Source organism: Falco punctatus (assembly GCF_963210335.1).
Source record: "Falco punctatus genome assembly, chromosome: 4".
In the NCBI taxonomy this organism is placed as follows: domain Eukaryota; kingdom Metazoa; phylum Chordata; class Aves; order Falconiformes; family Falconidae; genus Falco; species Falco punctatus.
Window position 1 is genome coordinate 46,745,939 of NC_137583.1, and position 16,259 is coordinate 46,762,197.

General features: G+C 68.6%; 1 protein-coding gene across 2 annotated transcripts; it reads right to left on the minus strand.

The window, feature by feature from the left end:
- Positions 1-651: 651 nt before the first annotated feature.
- On the minus strand, positions 652-14,924 carry MIDN (midnolin). Of its 2 annotated transcripts, XM_080384627.1 has the most exons (8): positions 14,567-14,924; positions 12,579-12,804; positions 11,538-11,625; positions 11,161-11,223; positions 5,258-5,644; positions 4,574-4,706; positions 4,160-4,450; positions 652-1,978 (listed from the first exon to the last, which is right to left on the minus strand). In XM_080384627.1, the coding sequence occupies exons 2-8, from the start codon at positions 12,794-12,796 to the stop codon at positions 1,716-1,718; spliced, it is 1,443 nt and encodes a 480-aa protein (XP_080240753.1). In that variant the 5' UTR covers positions 12,797-12,804; positions 14,567-14,924; the 3' UTR covers positions 652-1,715. The 2 variants fall into 2 exon arrangements, with proteins under 2 accessions (XP_080240753.1, XP_080240754.1); XM_080384628.1 differs by lacking the exon at positions 14,567-14,924 and having other exon boundaries at positions 12,579-14,528.
- Positions 14,925-16,259: the final 1,335 nt, after the last annotated feature.

The window sequence follows — 16,259 nt, forward strand, 5'->3', positions numbered from 1 at the left end:
ACCTGGTTGGGCGAGCACCACGCATCAGGGTCCAGCACAGGTTGGAAACACCATCCCCATCATACCGACACCAGTGCCCAGGGCAAGGGGACACCAGCACCCGGTCCCTCTTCCTGGGAGGCCAGAGTGTGTCCATCACCACCCCATCGTGCCGTCAGGTGTCCCTTCCTCCTGTGGAGCTGAGTGCACACACACATGTGCGTGGTTGGGCACACACACATGTGCGTGGTTGGGCACACACACATGTGCGTGGTTGGGCACACACACATGTGCGTGGTTGGGCACACACACATGTGCGTGGTTGGGCACACACACATCCACACGGCCATGTGTACATGGCTGCTGTAGGGACATCCACAGCCATGTGTGTGCACATATAGGCGTGCAGAGCTGAGTGTGTGTGGCCATCCATGTACACAGGGGGCATGTGTGGCCATGCATGTGCACACATGTTATGATTACGTGCATAGATGTGCATGGAGATTAATAACTTTAAAAGTGCTGCCCCTGGGAGGACAGGGTGCCTGGCTGCCCCTGCACCACCCTGTCCCACCCCTCCCCCCCCCCCCCCGACAGCAACAGTAGGCATGGGTGCATCCAGACTGCCCAAATTTATTTCAAAAATAAAAAATAAAATATTAAAGACCAAAAGCCTCGCTCTCCCCCCCGCCCCCCCCTCCTCAAAACACACAAAAAAAGACTTTTACAGACAAAAAACACATCACATGGGTTCTCTATTTGCACAGATCTCCTGACGAAAAAATCAAAGTTGGACAAGAAAAAGGATTTCTACGGCCTATGCAAGACTATGTCAGTATTGGCTCAGTCGGGTAATTAATGTCTATAAATATTAGCCCCACGGCTTGTGGACAGCCATGACCAAGTACTGGGTTTATTCATTTTTTTTTTTTCTTCTCCTTTAAGTTAAAAAAGAAAATCCAACCAACCAAGAGGTGGGCAGGAAGGAGTCCAGCGACTCAGGAGTTGGTCTCAGCCGCGGAGGGAAGGCGCCATTTCTTTTCCCTCCAAAACCAAAATTAAACCCCACCCCAAAACAAAGCCCCCCCCCTCCCCTGCCCCCCCCCCCAGCTGCGGCAGTAGGGCTAGCGGCACCCAGGCACACGCGTGTCCCCCCCCCGCCACCCGGGGGGGGGTCCCAGCCCCACAGCCGAGCAATGCTACATATAGAAGGGAAGGAAAACGAATGGCCCCCAAAGCCAGGGGGGCCCCCAGCACCTCTGAAAGAGACTTCATCTCCTCCTGCCTGCACCGGGGGTGGGGGGCAAACACACCAGGCTGGGGGGCCAGAGCCCACCACACTGCATCCCTCTTCACAGCAAAGCAGCAGCTTTGGTATCCCCCAGGAGCCCCACAGGCGCTGGGACCCCCTGCTCCCAGCCAGGGAGGATGCAGGGGAGGGGGGGCCGGCGGCTCCTGCCTGCTCCCCCCTCCCCATATCTCCCCAAACCCATCCAAGCTGGGGAAGGGGGGTGGGTGTGTGAGGCTGCCCCGGCTGACCCCCTGCTGTGAAACACATCCCCCAGCACAGGCAGGGTCAACCCCGAGGCGTCCGGTCACAGGAGATGGCAAATCTAGAGGAGATCTGGCCCATGACAACAGAAATGACACCACCACCAGCTGGGGCGGCGGCAGTGGGGGGGGGGGGGGTCTCCCCAGCAGAGTCCGCGGCCCTGGGGCCCCCACCGGGCACGGCTCTATGCTACGACAAACTCCGATTTCATGTCCGCCTTGACCTCTGGCTTCCAAACCGAGTCCTCGAAGTCCAGGTCCAGGCTGCCCTCGCTGGAGACGCTGCTGTTGCTGTTGGTCCGGCTGGACTTGCGGTTGGGCAACCAGTGGTAGGGGGCTCGGGCGTCCCGGCGAGCCTTCCTGCGCAGCCGCTTCTGCTGCATCAATAGCTGCAGCCGCTCCACCTTGCAGCGCGTCGCCCGGTTCTCCGTCTGCCGCAAGCGGTCGCCTGCAACGGCAAAAATGGGGGGGGAGGTCATGGGGGGTCACCAACATGGGTGCACAGACACCCCCCCCCCCCCAAAGCAGGATCCCCAGCAGCCTGGGGGACCGCCGGCACTCAGCTGGTCCCCACTGGGGACAAGCCCCCGTGCTGTGGGGCTGTGCCAACGTGGGGGTATTTTCCACGGCGCCAGCCCAGCCGCCCCCTCCACCGCGGCACCGCAGCCGGCGCGGGCCTGGCCCTGCTGCAGCATGTGGGAGGAGGAACAAGCGAAGCTCCAGACGTGGGCTCCGGCGCTGGGGAAAGAGGAAAAAAGGGATCCCGCTCCAGAACAAACTTGGCCAGGAGAGCAGCTGTGGTGGGAGAGGGTGGGGGGATGCTGGGAGGGGAGCGTCGGGACACAGCAAAGGCACACACAGGGGACAGAGCAGCTCTGCTTCCCCCCACCTCAATTTACCCCCACAGGCACCCAGCAAAGCCCCAGCGTGGTCCCACGTCTGAACCGGTCTGAACCTCATGGAGGAGTCCCGTCGTCCCCCCCCGCCCTGCTCCAGCTGGCATCATGGGGACCCAGGCTGGTCCCGAGCAATGGGGACAGAGCCCACCACGGCCACCCCAAACGCAGCGGGGCAGCCCTACGGACTGCGAGGGGGAGCACGCACCAGGAACAGAGCGGGGCACAGGGCGATAACCCCCCTGCAAACCCCAAACAAGAACCCCTGGAGGGGGGAGACGGGGTCCTGGCACACAGGCTGCCCTGGTGCAAGTGCCACGGGCGCAGGGCTGGTGGGAGGCTTGGGGGTGGGAGTTTCACACCAGCACAGAAGTGGGCCAAGGGGCTGGGGGTCTCGGGGCAAGCAGACTGAGCCTGGCCAGGGCCTGGGAGGACTTGTCACACCGTGGGGGTGGCAGGTTTCCCCCACCCACGCACCCCACCCCGAGGTGCAGGTGGCCCCGGAAAGCCCTGGGGTACGGTCAGCCGTGTCAGCACGTCAGGGCCATGTCACCGAGGGCTGGGAGCCAGCGTAGAGCCATCCCCGGGGGGGGCCCAGACCCACCACCTTGGCCAGGGGAGAAGGAAGATGAAACCCAGAGGGGAGGACGAGCTCCCCCCAGCCACCACTGGCTGTTTCACTTCTTTTCTCTAAGCAAATTGCAGGGGGCGGGGGGGGGGGGGGCCCAGGGTGGGCACCCCCGGATGCCTTCCGGCCTCAGGGCGTGCAGGTGTGCTCCCCGCAACTGCCTGGGGGGACACAGGAGCCACATGTTGTGCCCTGGCAGGGGGGCACCCCCCCCCAACCAACCCCCCCCTCGAACCCAGCCTGGGATGGGGGGTTTGCACACACGGAGGGGGGTGAGCAGCCAGAGCCCAGGGGTGGCATTGTGTGTCCCCCCACGCCCTGCAGCAGGGAAAGGGCCAGGGCTCTTGGGGGAGGGGGGACACCGCAGGTGCTGGTGCCCCCCGGATCAACGGACCCCCCAGTCTCTGCAGGTTTTGTGGCTGACGGAGTGGCTGGAGCAGGGCAGGGCAGGCGGGGGGACCCCTCCAGGTCCCCAGGGATGCTGGGTGACCCCTACCCCTGCAGGGTCAGGCAGGAGGGAAATTCCCCCCCCACCCCCTGCAGACAGGCAGGACCCCCACCCTGACAGACACCTGTCAATCATTCAGCCCACTCCCAGCCGGGGGGAGGGGTGGGCAGGGGCTCTGCCGCAGCCCCCTCCCAGGGCCCCAGGCCCCATCCTGCCTGCCAGCCCCCCGCCTGCTCCCTCTGCCACAGGCAGGAGGGGGGCTGAGCCCTGGGGTGCCCCCAGCCCCTCCAGCACACCCAGCTGTGCCGGGAGCAGCAGGAGGCTGGTCTGTTAGAGGAGACAAAAATCCCAGTATCAAACCCAAAGGTTTAAGCGAATCCAGCACTGGGCTCCGCAGGGCTGTCATGGGGAGCAATCCTGCGCAAACAGGGTGTCAGCTCCGACCTGGGGGGCTGCAGGGGCTCCCCACCCCCTCCCACGGGACCAACCCACGGGTGCCAAACCCCAACACCGGCAAGCTCCCACCGCAGAGCCCCGGCACCGGGCACTGCCACAGCGCGCGGGTGGTGGGGCTGGTCAGGGCGACCCCGGCACGCAGCAGGCCCCGGGGGCCGGCACAGCCCCCTCCCACGCGAGGCATGGATGCCGCGGGCTTACCGCTGGGCTTGCACATCCGGATCTGGCTTTGGCACTGGACGACGGGGTGCAGGGGGGGGGAGGCTGCGGCCGCTGGCAGCGGCTCTGAGGTAGTTTTGGTGGTGAGGTCTGGGGAGGCGGGGGGCGAGGAGGAGGAGGAGAACTGCGTCTGGCAGCGGAGCTGCGTCAGGGACTGGGGCATGCCCTGGTAGTGTCGCGTGGCGCTGAGGAGGTCGTTCAGGATCTGCAGAATGGTGCCGATGTCCCGCCGCGGCCGCCCACTGCTGTCCTGGCAGTTGGGGTGCAAAGTGCCTGTGGGAGGGCAGAGCTGGGTGTGAGATGAGCGGCTTGGAGACCCCCATCCCCCTCCACATCCCCCCCCCCCGCCCCCAGCTCCCTCCACTGCAGCCCTCAGGGTGGCTCAGCATCACGTACCGGAGAAGGTCCCTGAGAAGACCCCAGGCGCGTGGTTGACGAAGCTCTCGATGACCGCACCGGGTTTGCGGGATCGGGCCGTGGGGGCAGGGCTGCTGCCCGGGGAGCTGCTGCTGCGGGTGCTGCAGTCCACCTGCATGGGTGGGAGAGATGCAGGGTCAGCCTCCAGGCAGGGGACCCAGGCATGCCGGGGCACCGGGGAGTGGGGGGGGCAACGCAGCCACCTGGGTCACATCAGGAGACCCCTGCAGCAGCCCCAGGCAGGGAACGGAGTCCAGCAGACACCCCCAGCCCCCAGTTTTACTGGGACACAAGAAACTACGGCTGTCCCACTCCTCTGAGCACTGGTGTCCCCAGCTCTGGGGGTCCCGATAGTCACCCCCCACCCCAGGCCAACAGTGCTGTGCTAACAGGGAAGCGGCAGCAGAGTGCTGGCAGCACACAGGGCTGCGGGGACAGGCAAGGTCTGAAGATGAGCAGAGTAAGGGCCTACATTACACCCTGTCCCCCAGCCCCTCCCCAGGACCTGGGGGCATTTTGCAAACTGGGCAGGGGAACACCCTCGTTCCACACATGGGGCAGCCGAGGCAGGGAAGGGCATTACCACAGCAGGGCTGGGAAGCGCACAGCCTTGCTCCCCCGCCCCAAAGGTGCCAGGAGCATCCCCCTCCCAGGTTGACTCACCTCTGAGCAGGAGGAGACCACGCTGCTGTTCACTGTCTGCGTGCTGGCCCCGTGCGACCGGAACATCCCAGCGGTGACGGGAGTGGGGTGGGGGGCATTACAGTACATGGGGGGGGCTGGCGCAGTGGGCGCAGGGCTGGGGGCCGGGCTCTGCTGGCACGTGGGCACCACAGGGATGCGGGCAAAGCCAGAGCCGGTACCACCATGCAGCGTCCGGCAGTGGGGGCTGGCGGCGGCCCCCGCCTCGCCCCGGCTGGCGATGACATGCCGGTGCTGGAGCTGCCCGCTGCTCTGCTGAGCTGCCAGCTGGAGCTGCACGAACATCATATGGTCACCCACACGCAGTGCCAGGGTCAGCGGGGACCGTCCCGACAAGAAGTCGTTGACCTGGGGAGAGAAGGACCCCCCCCGTCAGCCCTGGCACACGGCAAGCCCACCACGTGGAGCCCCCCCCCCCCCCCCCCCCCGCTAAGCAGGGAGATGTCCGTTGGCCCCACTGGTCTTGCCAGGGGCACACAGCCATAGGAACGGGTCATTAGGGCAAGGAAAGGGCAACCCTCTCCCCAGAGCCCTTGCCCAGGCCCTTGGCCGTGCCAGCCTGGCAGGCAGGCAAGCCCAGCCATCGTCCCCGCGTGACCCCAGCCTGGTGCCAGCTCCATCAGCTGACGGCGCCAGGGGGTTATTTTTCTCTCTCCTGCCCTTTACCTCCCAGCACAGAACGAGCGTGCCCGCCTGCCTGCCCCTCCCCCGGCAGTGAACCCGGCACAGCCGGGGTGCCCCCGCCAGCACCCGGTGGGCAGGGCAGGCAGGGGCCGCAGCCGGCCATGCAGCTGCACAGCTGCCAGCACCACTCCTCTGGCCAGCCCAGCACCAGCAAGGAGGGGGCATCCCATCCCCCCCCCCAGCACAGGGAGTATGCTCCAGTGCCAGGAAGGTGGGGAGGGGGCAGGTGAGGACATGCCGGGTCCCACCACCATGACTTGGGGCTATGAGGCAGGAAAGGGCAGTCCACGTCCTGTACAAACCCTCCCTCCCCCCCCAATGCAGCCGGGGGGGGGGGGGGGGGGGGCTGCAGAGTGGCTGCACAGGCAGGATTTGCCCCTGCCCACCCCGGAGGGCTCTGTCACAGGCAGGTGATGGAGCAGCTGCAGCACAGAGACAGAGCAGAGGCCAGACCCTGCCCAGGTCACAGCTGTGGATGGATGGATGGGGGGGCCCAATCCCCATCATCTGCTGCCCCCCCAGCACACTGTGCTCCCCCCCCCCCCCCAACTAAATCACTTGACATCTGTTCCAAGAAACAGGGGACCACCCCCCCCGCCCTTGCATTCCTGGGGGTCTGGGGCAGCTGTGACCCCCCCACTATGGTGATCCCAGTCTGTGCTGCTGGCGGGGGGCGTTGTGCTTCTCACCCAGCCAGCTGAGGGGCGCGGGCTCACACACAGGCAGGGCTGTGGGCAGGACACCAGGTCACAGCTAATGGGGATGACGCCACCACCGCCACCCCCCCCAGCCGAGCTATTCTAGGGCACAGCAAGGACTGGCTTTCCCAGCCCGTCACGTGCAGCGCTGTGCACGGCTGCTGGCAGACGTCACCCTCCCACACCCCCACCAGCACCTTCGGGACACAACCGTCACCCGCAGGACAAGGTGAGGTCTCCCAAGCAGAGCCCACGGAGCTGTGCTCCCCCCCTCACCACCACCCCCCTGGCCCACACCCCCTCCTCCCAGGTAGGAGCTGGCACTTCTGCAGAGCACAGCCCCCCATCCCACTCCGGGCTCCCCCAGCCCCGTCCTGGCTCCCCCACGCCCCGTTCCAGCGGAGGCCGGTTCTGAGAAGCCGTGGGAAAAGCAGCTTTAAAAATACCAGCAGCAAAGCCCCGAGCATGTCAGGCGGAGGCTGCAGAGGAAGAGGTGGGCGTGAAGGAGACACTGCAGCTCTGGACACGGAGGTTACGGGGTGAGGGGGCGGGAGAGGATGGCAGGCATGCACACGGGCACGCATGCACACACACATGTGCATGCACACAGCACCTGGCCACAGGAAAGCTTCACCCCAGCCCCCATCCTGCCCCACGGCTCAGACTCTGCCTCGGTTTCCCTGCCCGCAGAAGCCACGGATGGAGACGTAACCAGCTGGCAGCTCCACCCCCCCCCCACGAATGCAGCACCCCCCCATCCCCACCGCTCAGTCACGACTACCCCAGCTCCAGCCACAACAGCCCCTCTGGCATCACCGACGCAGCCACCCGGGCTCCTGCCCCCAGCAGGCAGCAGCGCCAGGACAGGCGGCAGCTGCCCAGAGCCCCAGGAGCACCCCAGCCCCACCCCCACCGGGACCCCACAGACCAGGTCCTGACACTGCTCTCCCCCAGCCAGCGTGCCTGGGGAAGGGGACCGGCCCCCTCCTGCCACCCAGCAACATGCCTGGGACAGGCAGGGGGGCTCCCATCCCTTCCCCCACCAAGACTCAGAGCCGGTTCTTTCCACAGCCCTCCCTCACCTGGGGGAGGGGGGGGGGGGGGCAACTGGGGCAGGAACACCCACACCAGCCCTTGCGACCCTCCACCAACCCCGGCATCCCTCGCTCTGCCTGGGGGAGCGCCGTGCAACTCCCCAGGGCCCCCTGACGTCAGCCTGCACCCCAAATCGCCTCCCTGCTCCATCTGACTCACACCTGCCTGTGCCCTGCCTGACCCCTCGCCAGCACTGCGAGAACCCAGAGCACCCCAAACCCACGCTGCTGGGTGCTTCCCAGCCACACCAATAACAACCCCTTCCTCCCTAGGCATGGGGGTCCCACAGCGCCCTGCCCCCCCAGAGGCTTGGTCCCCGGGCAGGGCGGCTGGGCTGGCAGCAGCACAGCTCTGGGGCTCCCAGCACCCGCCCCCACGCCGCTGCCAACCCCCACCACCCCCCCCCCGGCAAAACCGGGCCGCTCCAATGCAAACATGTCCCACCCAGCCGCCTGCTCGGCCGCCCACAACCGCCTGGGGAGGACCCCGTCCCTCCCAGCTGGCTCTGCCACGGGGGCCAGGACAGCCTGACCAAGGGGTCCAGGGCCACCGGGTGCCCTCAAGCCCCCGTGCCCGGTGGTCCCCCGGGACCCTGCCAAACCCTGGGAGGGGACCTGGCTGCACTGTGCCGGGCTCAAAGCCCACAGGGACAGGGCAAGTGGCTCCCGGCTGCTTCTCAGAAAGGCCGATGACTCAGAGAACACCACATTCCCGCCTCCCTCCGCCGCCTGGCCCCGCGTCACCCCGGTCCCCAGCCCCAGACACCCCCGGGCTGCTGCGGAGCAGCCCCTGCCCTCAGCAGGGTGGGCAGCACCCCCACAGAACCGCAGGGAAACTGGCAGAGCCAGCAGGGAATAACAAGCCCAGAGCAAGGATGGGGGAGGGGGGGGAGACAGGAAACAGCCCCCCCCCCCGGCTGTCCAGCCGGGCACAGCTGTGGCCAGCAGCTGGGTCCACCACCCAACCCCTGCCCGGGGTTTTTTCCATGCCAAGGAGGACAGAGGGCCAGAGCCCCTCAGCCACATTCCTCTGGCCCCGGTAGAGCTGGGCAGGATGCGTCCCTGTCCCGTCTCCCGGTGCTCTGCGATGGGGCGGAAGGGGCTGGGGGCAGGAAGAGCTGATGCTGCAGGATCAGGCCCCAGCTGCCCGCCCCGGGGCCGTGGGCACGGCTCCCTGGAAAGCGGGGGCAGCCTGAGCGTGCCCAGCGGAAGGAAGCACAGCAAGCCCTTCCAGGAAGACCCCGTGCCGCTCGGCCGGGCCACAGCGTCACCTCCTGCCTGGCAGCCACTTCCCCAAAGGTACCTGGGTGGGGAGGGGGTGGCAGCGCCCCAGCCCCCCCGCCGCCCCCAGAGGAAGTCGGTGCAGCTCTCCCTGCGCTGCCGGAGGATGCGTGACGCAGGCAGAGCCGAGCAAAGCATGAATGAGAGGAGTGGTTTCCTGCCCCCCCCCCCCCCCTCCCCCCCTCCGCCCCCCCCCAGGTGCTGGCGGTTCCTCCTGCACAGCTCTGGCTTCCTGAATCACCGACCTGGGAGGAATCTGCAGCGGGCAGGGAGGTGCTGAGCTGCTGCCCACAGCCAGCACCACCCGCCCGCCGCAGCACACCCGGGCTGCCAGACCCCTGCCTGCCCGGCAGAGCCTCCAGGGGAAAACCAGGCAGCGCAGGGCGGGGGGGGGGGGGCTACCAGACCAGAGCCCACACATCTCTCCCCCACCCTGCTGTGCTGGGCCAGGAGGGACCACTGCTGCCTGCCTGATGGGAGCCATGTTGCCCATTACAAGCCCCCCCAGATGCAGGGGGTACCCCAAACCCCCCTGCTCTGGGCAGCTCCATGGGTTCCCTGGCCCTGCTGCTCCCCAGTCCATCACACATTACTGCCCACCCCAGCAGGGAGCCACACAGCTCCCACCACAAACGGCTGCAGCCCTAAAGCCAGGACACACACCAGGACCCCCAGGCTGGGCTGCCAGAACCAGCCCCCTCCCACAGCTCTGCGCCCCAGCTGGGACTGCCAGCACCCTGCGAGCAGACTGGGCTCCGCAGAGACAGCCTGTGGCACAGGACTCCTGGTGCAAGCTCAACCCCTTGGTCCACACAGGGTTAAACCAGCTGCCAAAGTCAAGGTCACCCTGGGCACCGCTGATGGAGGTCCCTTCAAGGGGGCCAGCCCTGGCCCTTGCCACATCCCCACACAGAGGGCACAGCCGTGCCCCCACCAAGCCCCCCACCCCGTCCAGCTCTGGTTGAGCCCATGGCACAGCACCGCGCTCAGCCCCCTCCTCCACGTTCAGTGAGACAGGTTAAAAAAAAAAAAAAACAAAACAAAACCACCTGCCACCTTTAAAAAAAAAAAAGCTGCACCACTGGCCAGAAAGGAAGGAAAGCATTTAGCAGCAATAATAAAGAGACTGAAAACAAAGAAGCCAAGGCCTGCGCGGCTGGGGGTAAATTCCACCTTCGCGGCAGGCGGCCGGTGGCTGCGCGCGCACCCGCAGCAGCTCACCCAACGCTGGGAACGCTTCCTCCCGCGCCGCAGGCGGAGGGACCCCCCACCCACGCCACCTCCCACACCGCAGGCCACCCCACCAGCCGCCAAGAAACTTCACAGTTATTCTAAACACGGCCCCCACCAGCGCCACCCTCTACACCCCCTCCTTGGCACCCGGCACACAAGGCCATGGAGCGGGCACACGAGTGCCAGAACACCCAGGCATGGCCAACACCCCCCGCCCTGCAAGGACAGCTCCAAGGAGAGGGGGAAGAACCCTCTGGGTGCTGGGAGAAGCTGGGCTCTGCAGCCCCACAAGCCCCCAGGGTAGCCCAGTGGCCCCACAAGCCCCCTGCAATGCAGGGCACCAGCCACGAGGCAGGTGGGCAGCCCTGCCTCTGCACTGGGGGGCAGACAACTTGGGGGGGGGAGGGGGGGCGGCTGCAACCCCACAAGCCCCCTGCAACGTACAGCACCAGCCATGAGGCAGGTGGGCAGCCCTGCCTCTGCACTGGGGGGCAGACAGCTTGGGGGGGGGTGGGGGGGCTGCAGCCCCACACCCCCTGGGCGGCCCAGCTCTGCCACCGACCTGCTGCGTGACCTTGAGTGAGTCACTTCACCTCCCAGCGCCTCTGCCCTCCCCGGCTCCCGGCGTGTTTGGGCTGCGAGCGCTGCAGCGTGGGACCTCCCTGCGCTCGGTGCTGCACAGGATGACGGCGCCTGCCCCCGGCACCACCCTCAGCGCTCCCAACCCTTTCTGAAGGGGAAACCTAAACGAAGCACTAAACACCAGAGCCTTTTGGGGAGGGGAAGGAGTCAGGTCAATGCAGCGCCCACCCCCCCACCGCCTCGCTGAGCTTCCTTTGTCTCTATCTCAGTGCCCCGGCATCAAGCCTCTCACCTGAGTTTCAGTTAAGCTTTCCAGAGCTTGCATCACCGACTGTTCCGGCCTGGATGCCTGGGACTGGGGGAAAAAAAAAAAAAAAAAAAAAAAAAAAAAAAAAAAAGAGGGGGGGTGGAAATTAACATTACAAATGCAGAGAAGGAGGGGGCGTCTGTGCAGCAGGAGGGGAGGGATGAATGTCACTTCCACTATTTCTACACAAGCCCTGAGAAAGCTGCGAAATACTAAACCCACTGCCGTGGCCAGCCCGGCGCTGCCTCCCTGCGAGGGCTGGGGCAGCAGAGCCACAGGGCTGCCAGCGCATCCTCGCCCGGGGCTTTAATAATAGATGGGAACGAGTGGGAGGGAGGGAGCAGCAGGAAAAGGCCGCTTACCATCAAACCGGCCTCCACGGTGGGCACCAGCGTCAGCTTGCTTCCTTCCACGACCCCCAGGTCCTGCAGTTTTCCAGAGCTGAGCCGGCTGTGGGGGGGAGGAGACAGATACAAGTGAGGTCGGCGCTGCCTCAGCCGGCTCCGTGCACCGACAGGGGGGGGGGGGAAGGGGGGGGCACAGGACTGGGGGGACCCCAGCTGAGAGCCTGGCTGCTACAAGGGAACCAAGCTCCCTCCTCCGACAGGCAGGGGGGGGTCCCAGCACCCCACCGGTTCTGCTGCCTCTTTCCCCAGCTGCCCCCTGTGGCCGAGGGAGGGGGGCACAGCACACACGGTGCCGGGGGCGCACACGGTGCAAACGGGGCCCAGGGGCATCGCAGCCATCGGCAGAGCCGGTCAGGGACGGCGGGGGGGGCCGCCGGGAAACCTGCCCCGGGAGGTGGGAAAGGAGCCAGAGGCAGAGTAAGGCGGGGGAGGTGGCACGGTGGGGCGGTCCCCCCCACCCCCGGGGGCGCCGGCAGATGCATGCCCCCCACCATCCCTTCCCCGATCCGGGTGGGACTCTCCAAGTTCCCGCAGGCCGGGGCTGAGCGGCCCCACAACCCCCCCGGACCGGGCCCCCGGCAGACAAAGGCCCCCCCCCCCCCCCGCTGGGGGCTCCGGGGGGGCCGAGCCGCGCCGCCGCCGAAGTTGAGCCCAGAACAAAGGGCAGGGCCCCCGCGGGGCACGGCCGGCGCCCGCCGCCCACAAAGGAGCCCGGCAAGGGCCGGGCGAGGGGGCGGCGGCCGCGCTCCGGTCCCCGGCCCAGAGCCGCCCTCCCTCCGCCCCGGCCCCCGCTCGCGGCCCCCCGGGCTCCCCCCCGGCTCTGCCCTCCCGCCCCGTCGAGGAATGGGGCCAGGCAGGGGGAAGGGGGCGGGAGCCTTTGTGCGGTGCCGAGCCCGGTGCGAGGGGGCCGCCCCCGCAGCCGGGGATGGGGCCCCAACGCCCCCCCCCCCCCCCCCCCCCCGCCAAGGCGAGCCCCCCCCCCCGGGCGAGCCCTACCTCTCTTTGTGCAGCAGAGCCAGCCGCTCCTTGGGCACCTTGAGCCGCTGGGACAGCCGCCGCTTCAGCCCCTCCACCGTCTCCTCGGCGGGCACGGAGAGCTCATAGCGGGTCCCGGTGGTGGTGTTGATGTAGAGGTTCATGGGGGGCTCGTTCGGGACCACCTCGCAGGCGGGAGCCCCGCGGCTGCAGCTCCTGGCGCCGGGCTGCGGGTCCATCCGCCGGCCTGCGGGGGGAGCGGCGGTCGGGGCCGGCGCAGGAACAGGGGGAGGAGGGGGGGCGGGCCGGGAGCGGACAAAGGAGGGAGCGGGGCCCACTCCGCCGGCGGCCGCGGGGACCCCGGTACAGCTTCAAGCGGCCGGGACGAGCCGAAGGAGGGGGGGGGCGGCCGGGGGGGGCGATCCCCGGGCAGGGCCCTACGCGGCCCAGGCAAAATAAAAAATATAAAAAAATATAACAACGATTAAAAAAAAAAAAAAGCCACCCGTTCTCCGCTCGCTCCGGCGGCTGCTGGCGGGGCCGCGGGGAGGCGGCGCTGCCTGCGGGAGGGGGGCGGTGGAAGCGGCGCTGCCTGCGCTGCCCGCCCTGCTGCTGCCTGCGCCGCCGCCGCCTTTCTTTCTCTCCGCCGCTCGCTCGCGGGGTGCCTGGGGGCGGGGTGCGGGCCCGGGGGCCGCGGCGAGGGGCGGGGAGGCGCCGGGGACGCTTCGCTCCCCCCGTTCCCTGGGGCCGGACCCGCCGAACCGGCCGCCGCCGTCGCCGCGCTCCACCGGGCGGGGGCCGCGCGCGGAGTTACAATGTAGCAACGGCCGCGGGCGGGGCCTCGCCCTCATTCACTCCGGCTCCGCCGGCGGCCGCGGCCAATAGCGACGCGCCGGGCGCCCAGATATCCGCGGAGGCAGCCAATAGATGGCGGGTGCAGGTCCCCACGTGGCCCGGTGGAAGGGCGGCCCGGCCGGATTCCTCCCGCCCACGCGGCCCCGCCCCCGGCGCCCCCCCGGAGCCGTTCGCCATTCATAACCCCGGCGGGCAACAAAGGGCCCGGCAGCGCCGGCAGCCCCGGGAGCGGGTGCGAGGCCCGGGCAGCGTTGGGAGGGGTGACTGCGGGACATGGGCGGGCTGCGGTGGGGGCGGCCCCCCGCGGCAGGAGGGGAAGTGCCTGCGGGGCCGGAGCCCCCGGAGCCGAGTGACGCGGGGACACCGAGGCGGAAAGGGTGGGGGGGGACACACACACGCGCGCAGTCACCCGCGGTTGGTCACACGCACTCGCCCGGTCATCCTCCCGATGACGCCGTTACAGCTACGAGGAACTGCCCCGACGCGGGGCTGCGCCCCCCCAGCACGCTCCTGCCACCCCCGCCCCGGGAACCTCCGACCCAGCACCCCCAGCCCCGGCCCGGGAGGTGGAACGGGGCTCCGGGGCCCGGCGGCCTCGCCGGGGGGGCCGGGGGAGGGGGGGCTATGAGTCAGCAAAGCGCGGGCGCCCTCTGCCGGCCCCGCCGCGCCTCCCGCGTCCGGGGAGCCCTTGCGAGGCACCGGGGAGCGCGGCCGCGGAGCGCCCGGCGCCGCTGCCCTCCCGCTGGTACGGAGCGGGGCGACCCCCCCGGCACGCCGGGGCTGGGGGCTCGGAGCCGCTCCCCGGGACGCGGCGGGGGCTGAGTGGGGCGCAACCCGCTCCCCGCGAGGCCTCGCTCGGGGACCCCGGCAGCCGGAGCGAGGGGAGCCAGCCCCGGTGCCCCGTGCCCCGAGGGCGGGCGAAGCCCCGAGTGACCGGGGATACGGAGGGTCCCGGCGGATGGGGAGCGCTCCGGACACCGCGAGCGGCTGGGGTCTGCCGCGTGTCCCCCGGGGAAGCGAGACCACCCCGCCCGCTCCTCGAAAACTGAGTGAGCGCAGCCACGGTCCCGTGTCCCGGTTCGTGTCCCGGTCCCGTGTCGTGTCCCCCCCACCTCCCCGGGCCCCCCGCGATGGTCTGGCCCGGCCCCACTCACCGAGCCCGGAGCGCTGCCCCGCGGTTCCCCGGCGCGGCTGGAACTCAGTTGCCTCCGGCGGTTGGGAATGGGGGAGCGAGACCCCTGAAGGCTCCTGGGGAGGGGGGTGTCGCTGTGCCGTGCCGTGCCGTGCCCCCTCCCGAGCGCTGCCGCCCGCCCCAGCGCAGCCCTGACGCGGAGCTGCTGGGGAGGTGCCCCAAGTTTTATCCCGCACCGCCCGGGGTGGAGCCTGGCGGGGGCAGGGACCGGCCCCGGCCCCGGCCGCGGCGGGACCCGCAGGTGACGCGGCCGCACCTGCTCCCGGAGGGGGGGGTCCCGGGGGGGTCCCGGCCTTTGCCGCCCGGTCCCTCCCCTGGGGGTCCCCGCCCCTGCCCTCCATCCCGGGTCCTTCTCGCGGCGTCCCTGCTCGGCATCCCCCCGCCCCCCCGTCTCAGCCCCCCCCTCCCCTCCCCCAGGGGGGGCTTGGCCTCTCCCGGGGTCCCGGCTCTGTCCCTCCGGGGGTCCCGGTCACACGGGGCTGCTGCACCCCGCGGGCAGGCAGGGGGGACCAGCCGGGTGGGGGGGAGGGGGCGGTCTGGACTCCTCTCCCCATCCGGCTGTCGCATCGCCGGGGGTCAAAGTCAGTCTGTGCATGGGGAACCGATGGGCTGAACTCTCCTGGGAAGCTGAGCTTCGGTGGAGACTCTCTGATGTCTAATAGCGAGGTTGGGCTGTCCCTCCCCTAGGGATTCCCTCTGCCAACCGCCTACTTCCCAGTCAGGACAAGGACTCAGCCCTACAGAATTTTTTGGAGGAGAGAAGCAAGGGGCCAGTGTACCGCTGGTGCTGGGGTGTGATGCCCCGGTGGGTGCCCTGGAGCAGACGCACAGGCCACTGTTCCCCCAGGACAGTCTCTGGGGGGCTGGCAGCTGCCCCAGTGCGTGGGGAGGATGCTGGGGAGATGCTGCGTGACCTCAGGCTGACGGTGCTGGGTCTCTCCCTCGCAGACAATGCCCTGGCACAACCAAGACACAAAGCAGCTGGAGGTGGGGATCTGGCGGCCAGTTTGCAGCGGGGAGGGGGCCACACGTCCCTGACTGGTGAAGCAGCAGTGATGGGGGGGCGGGGGGAGCTCTCTGTAGCCCCGAAACGCTGCCTGGGGTGGGTGCAGAGCCACGTTGGGGTGGGAGTGAGGCCCCTCCATGTGCAAAGAGCAGAGCTGGGTTGGGAGGGAGCCTCTGTGGCACAGCCCGCGGCCCCCCGCCCGCCCCGGCCCCCTCCAGGCTCTCAGGGGGGAGATGAGCTCAGGCGGCTCCGGCTCCAGCTCCTGCCATTGTTGTCCCTGGGAGAGGGGCCGGGGCAGGGACGCGCCATTGTTCTCCCCGGGAGCTGCGGAGCCCCGGGCCCGTGAAGCCGCCCCTCCGGGGGGCAGGTCCCCAACTTGCTGTGTGGGGTGAGGCCCCACAAGGAGAGGGGCAGCCGGGCCCCGGCACGTTTGGCCCTGCCACGGTTCAAGCTTGTGTACCAGGAGGGGCTGTGGTGGGCTCCAGGCATCATCCCAGAGCCACCTCCTCAGGGCCCAGGGCCCAGCCCCCACCCCAGACCTGTGGGGAGGGACGAGGGGATGTCACAGCCATGGGGCAGCTGCCCCAACGCTGGCTGGGCATGTGGCCCGCTCTGTTGGCAAAGCACGCCATGCCCCAAGGGCAGTTTA

What these genes read in the sequence shown, in the direction of transcription:
- MIDN (XM_080384627.1), bottom strand. Translation starts at nt 12,796, where the DNA reads ATGGACCCGCAGCCCGGCGCCAGGAGCTGCAGCCGCGGGGCTCCCGCC. An exon ending in GCTCTGCTGCACAAAGAGAG is followed by an intron (nt 11,626 to 12,578) that starts GTAGGGCTCGCC and finishes TCCCCCCCACAG; the next exon opens with CCGGCTCAGCTCTGGAAAAC. An exon ending in CCGGATGTGCAAGCCCAGCG is followed by an intron (nt 1,979 to 4,159) that starts GTAAGCCCGCGG and finishes TTGCCGTTGCAG; the next exon opens with GCGACCGCTTGCGGCAGACG.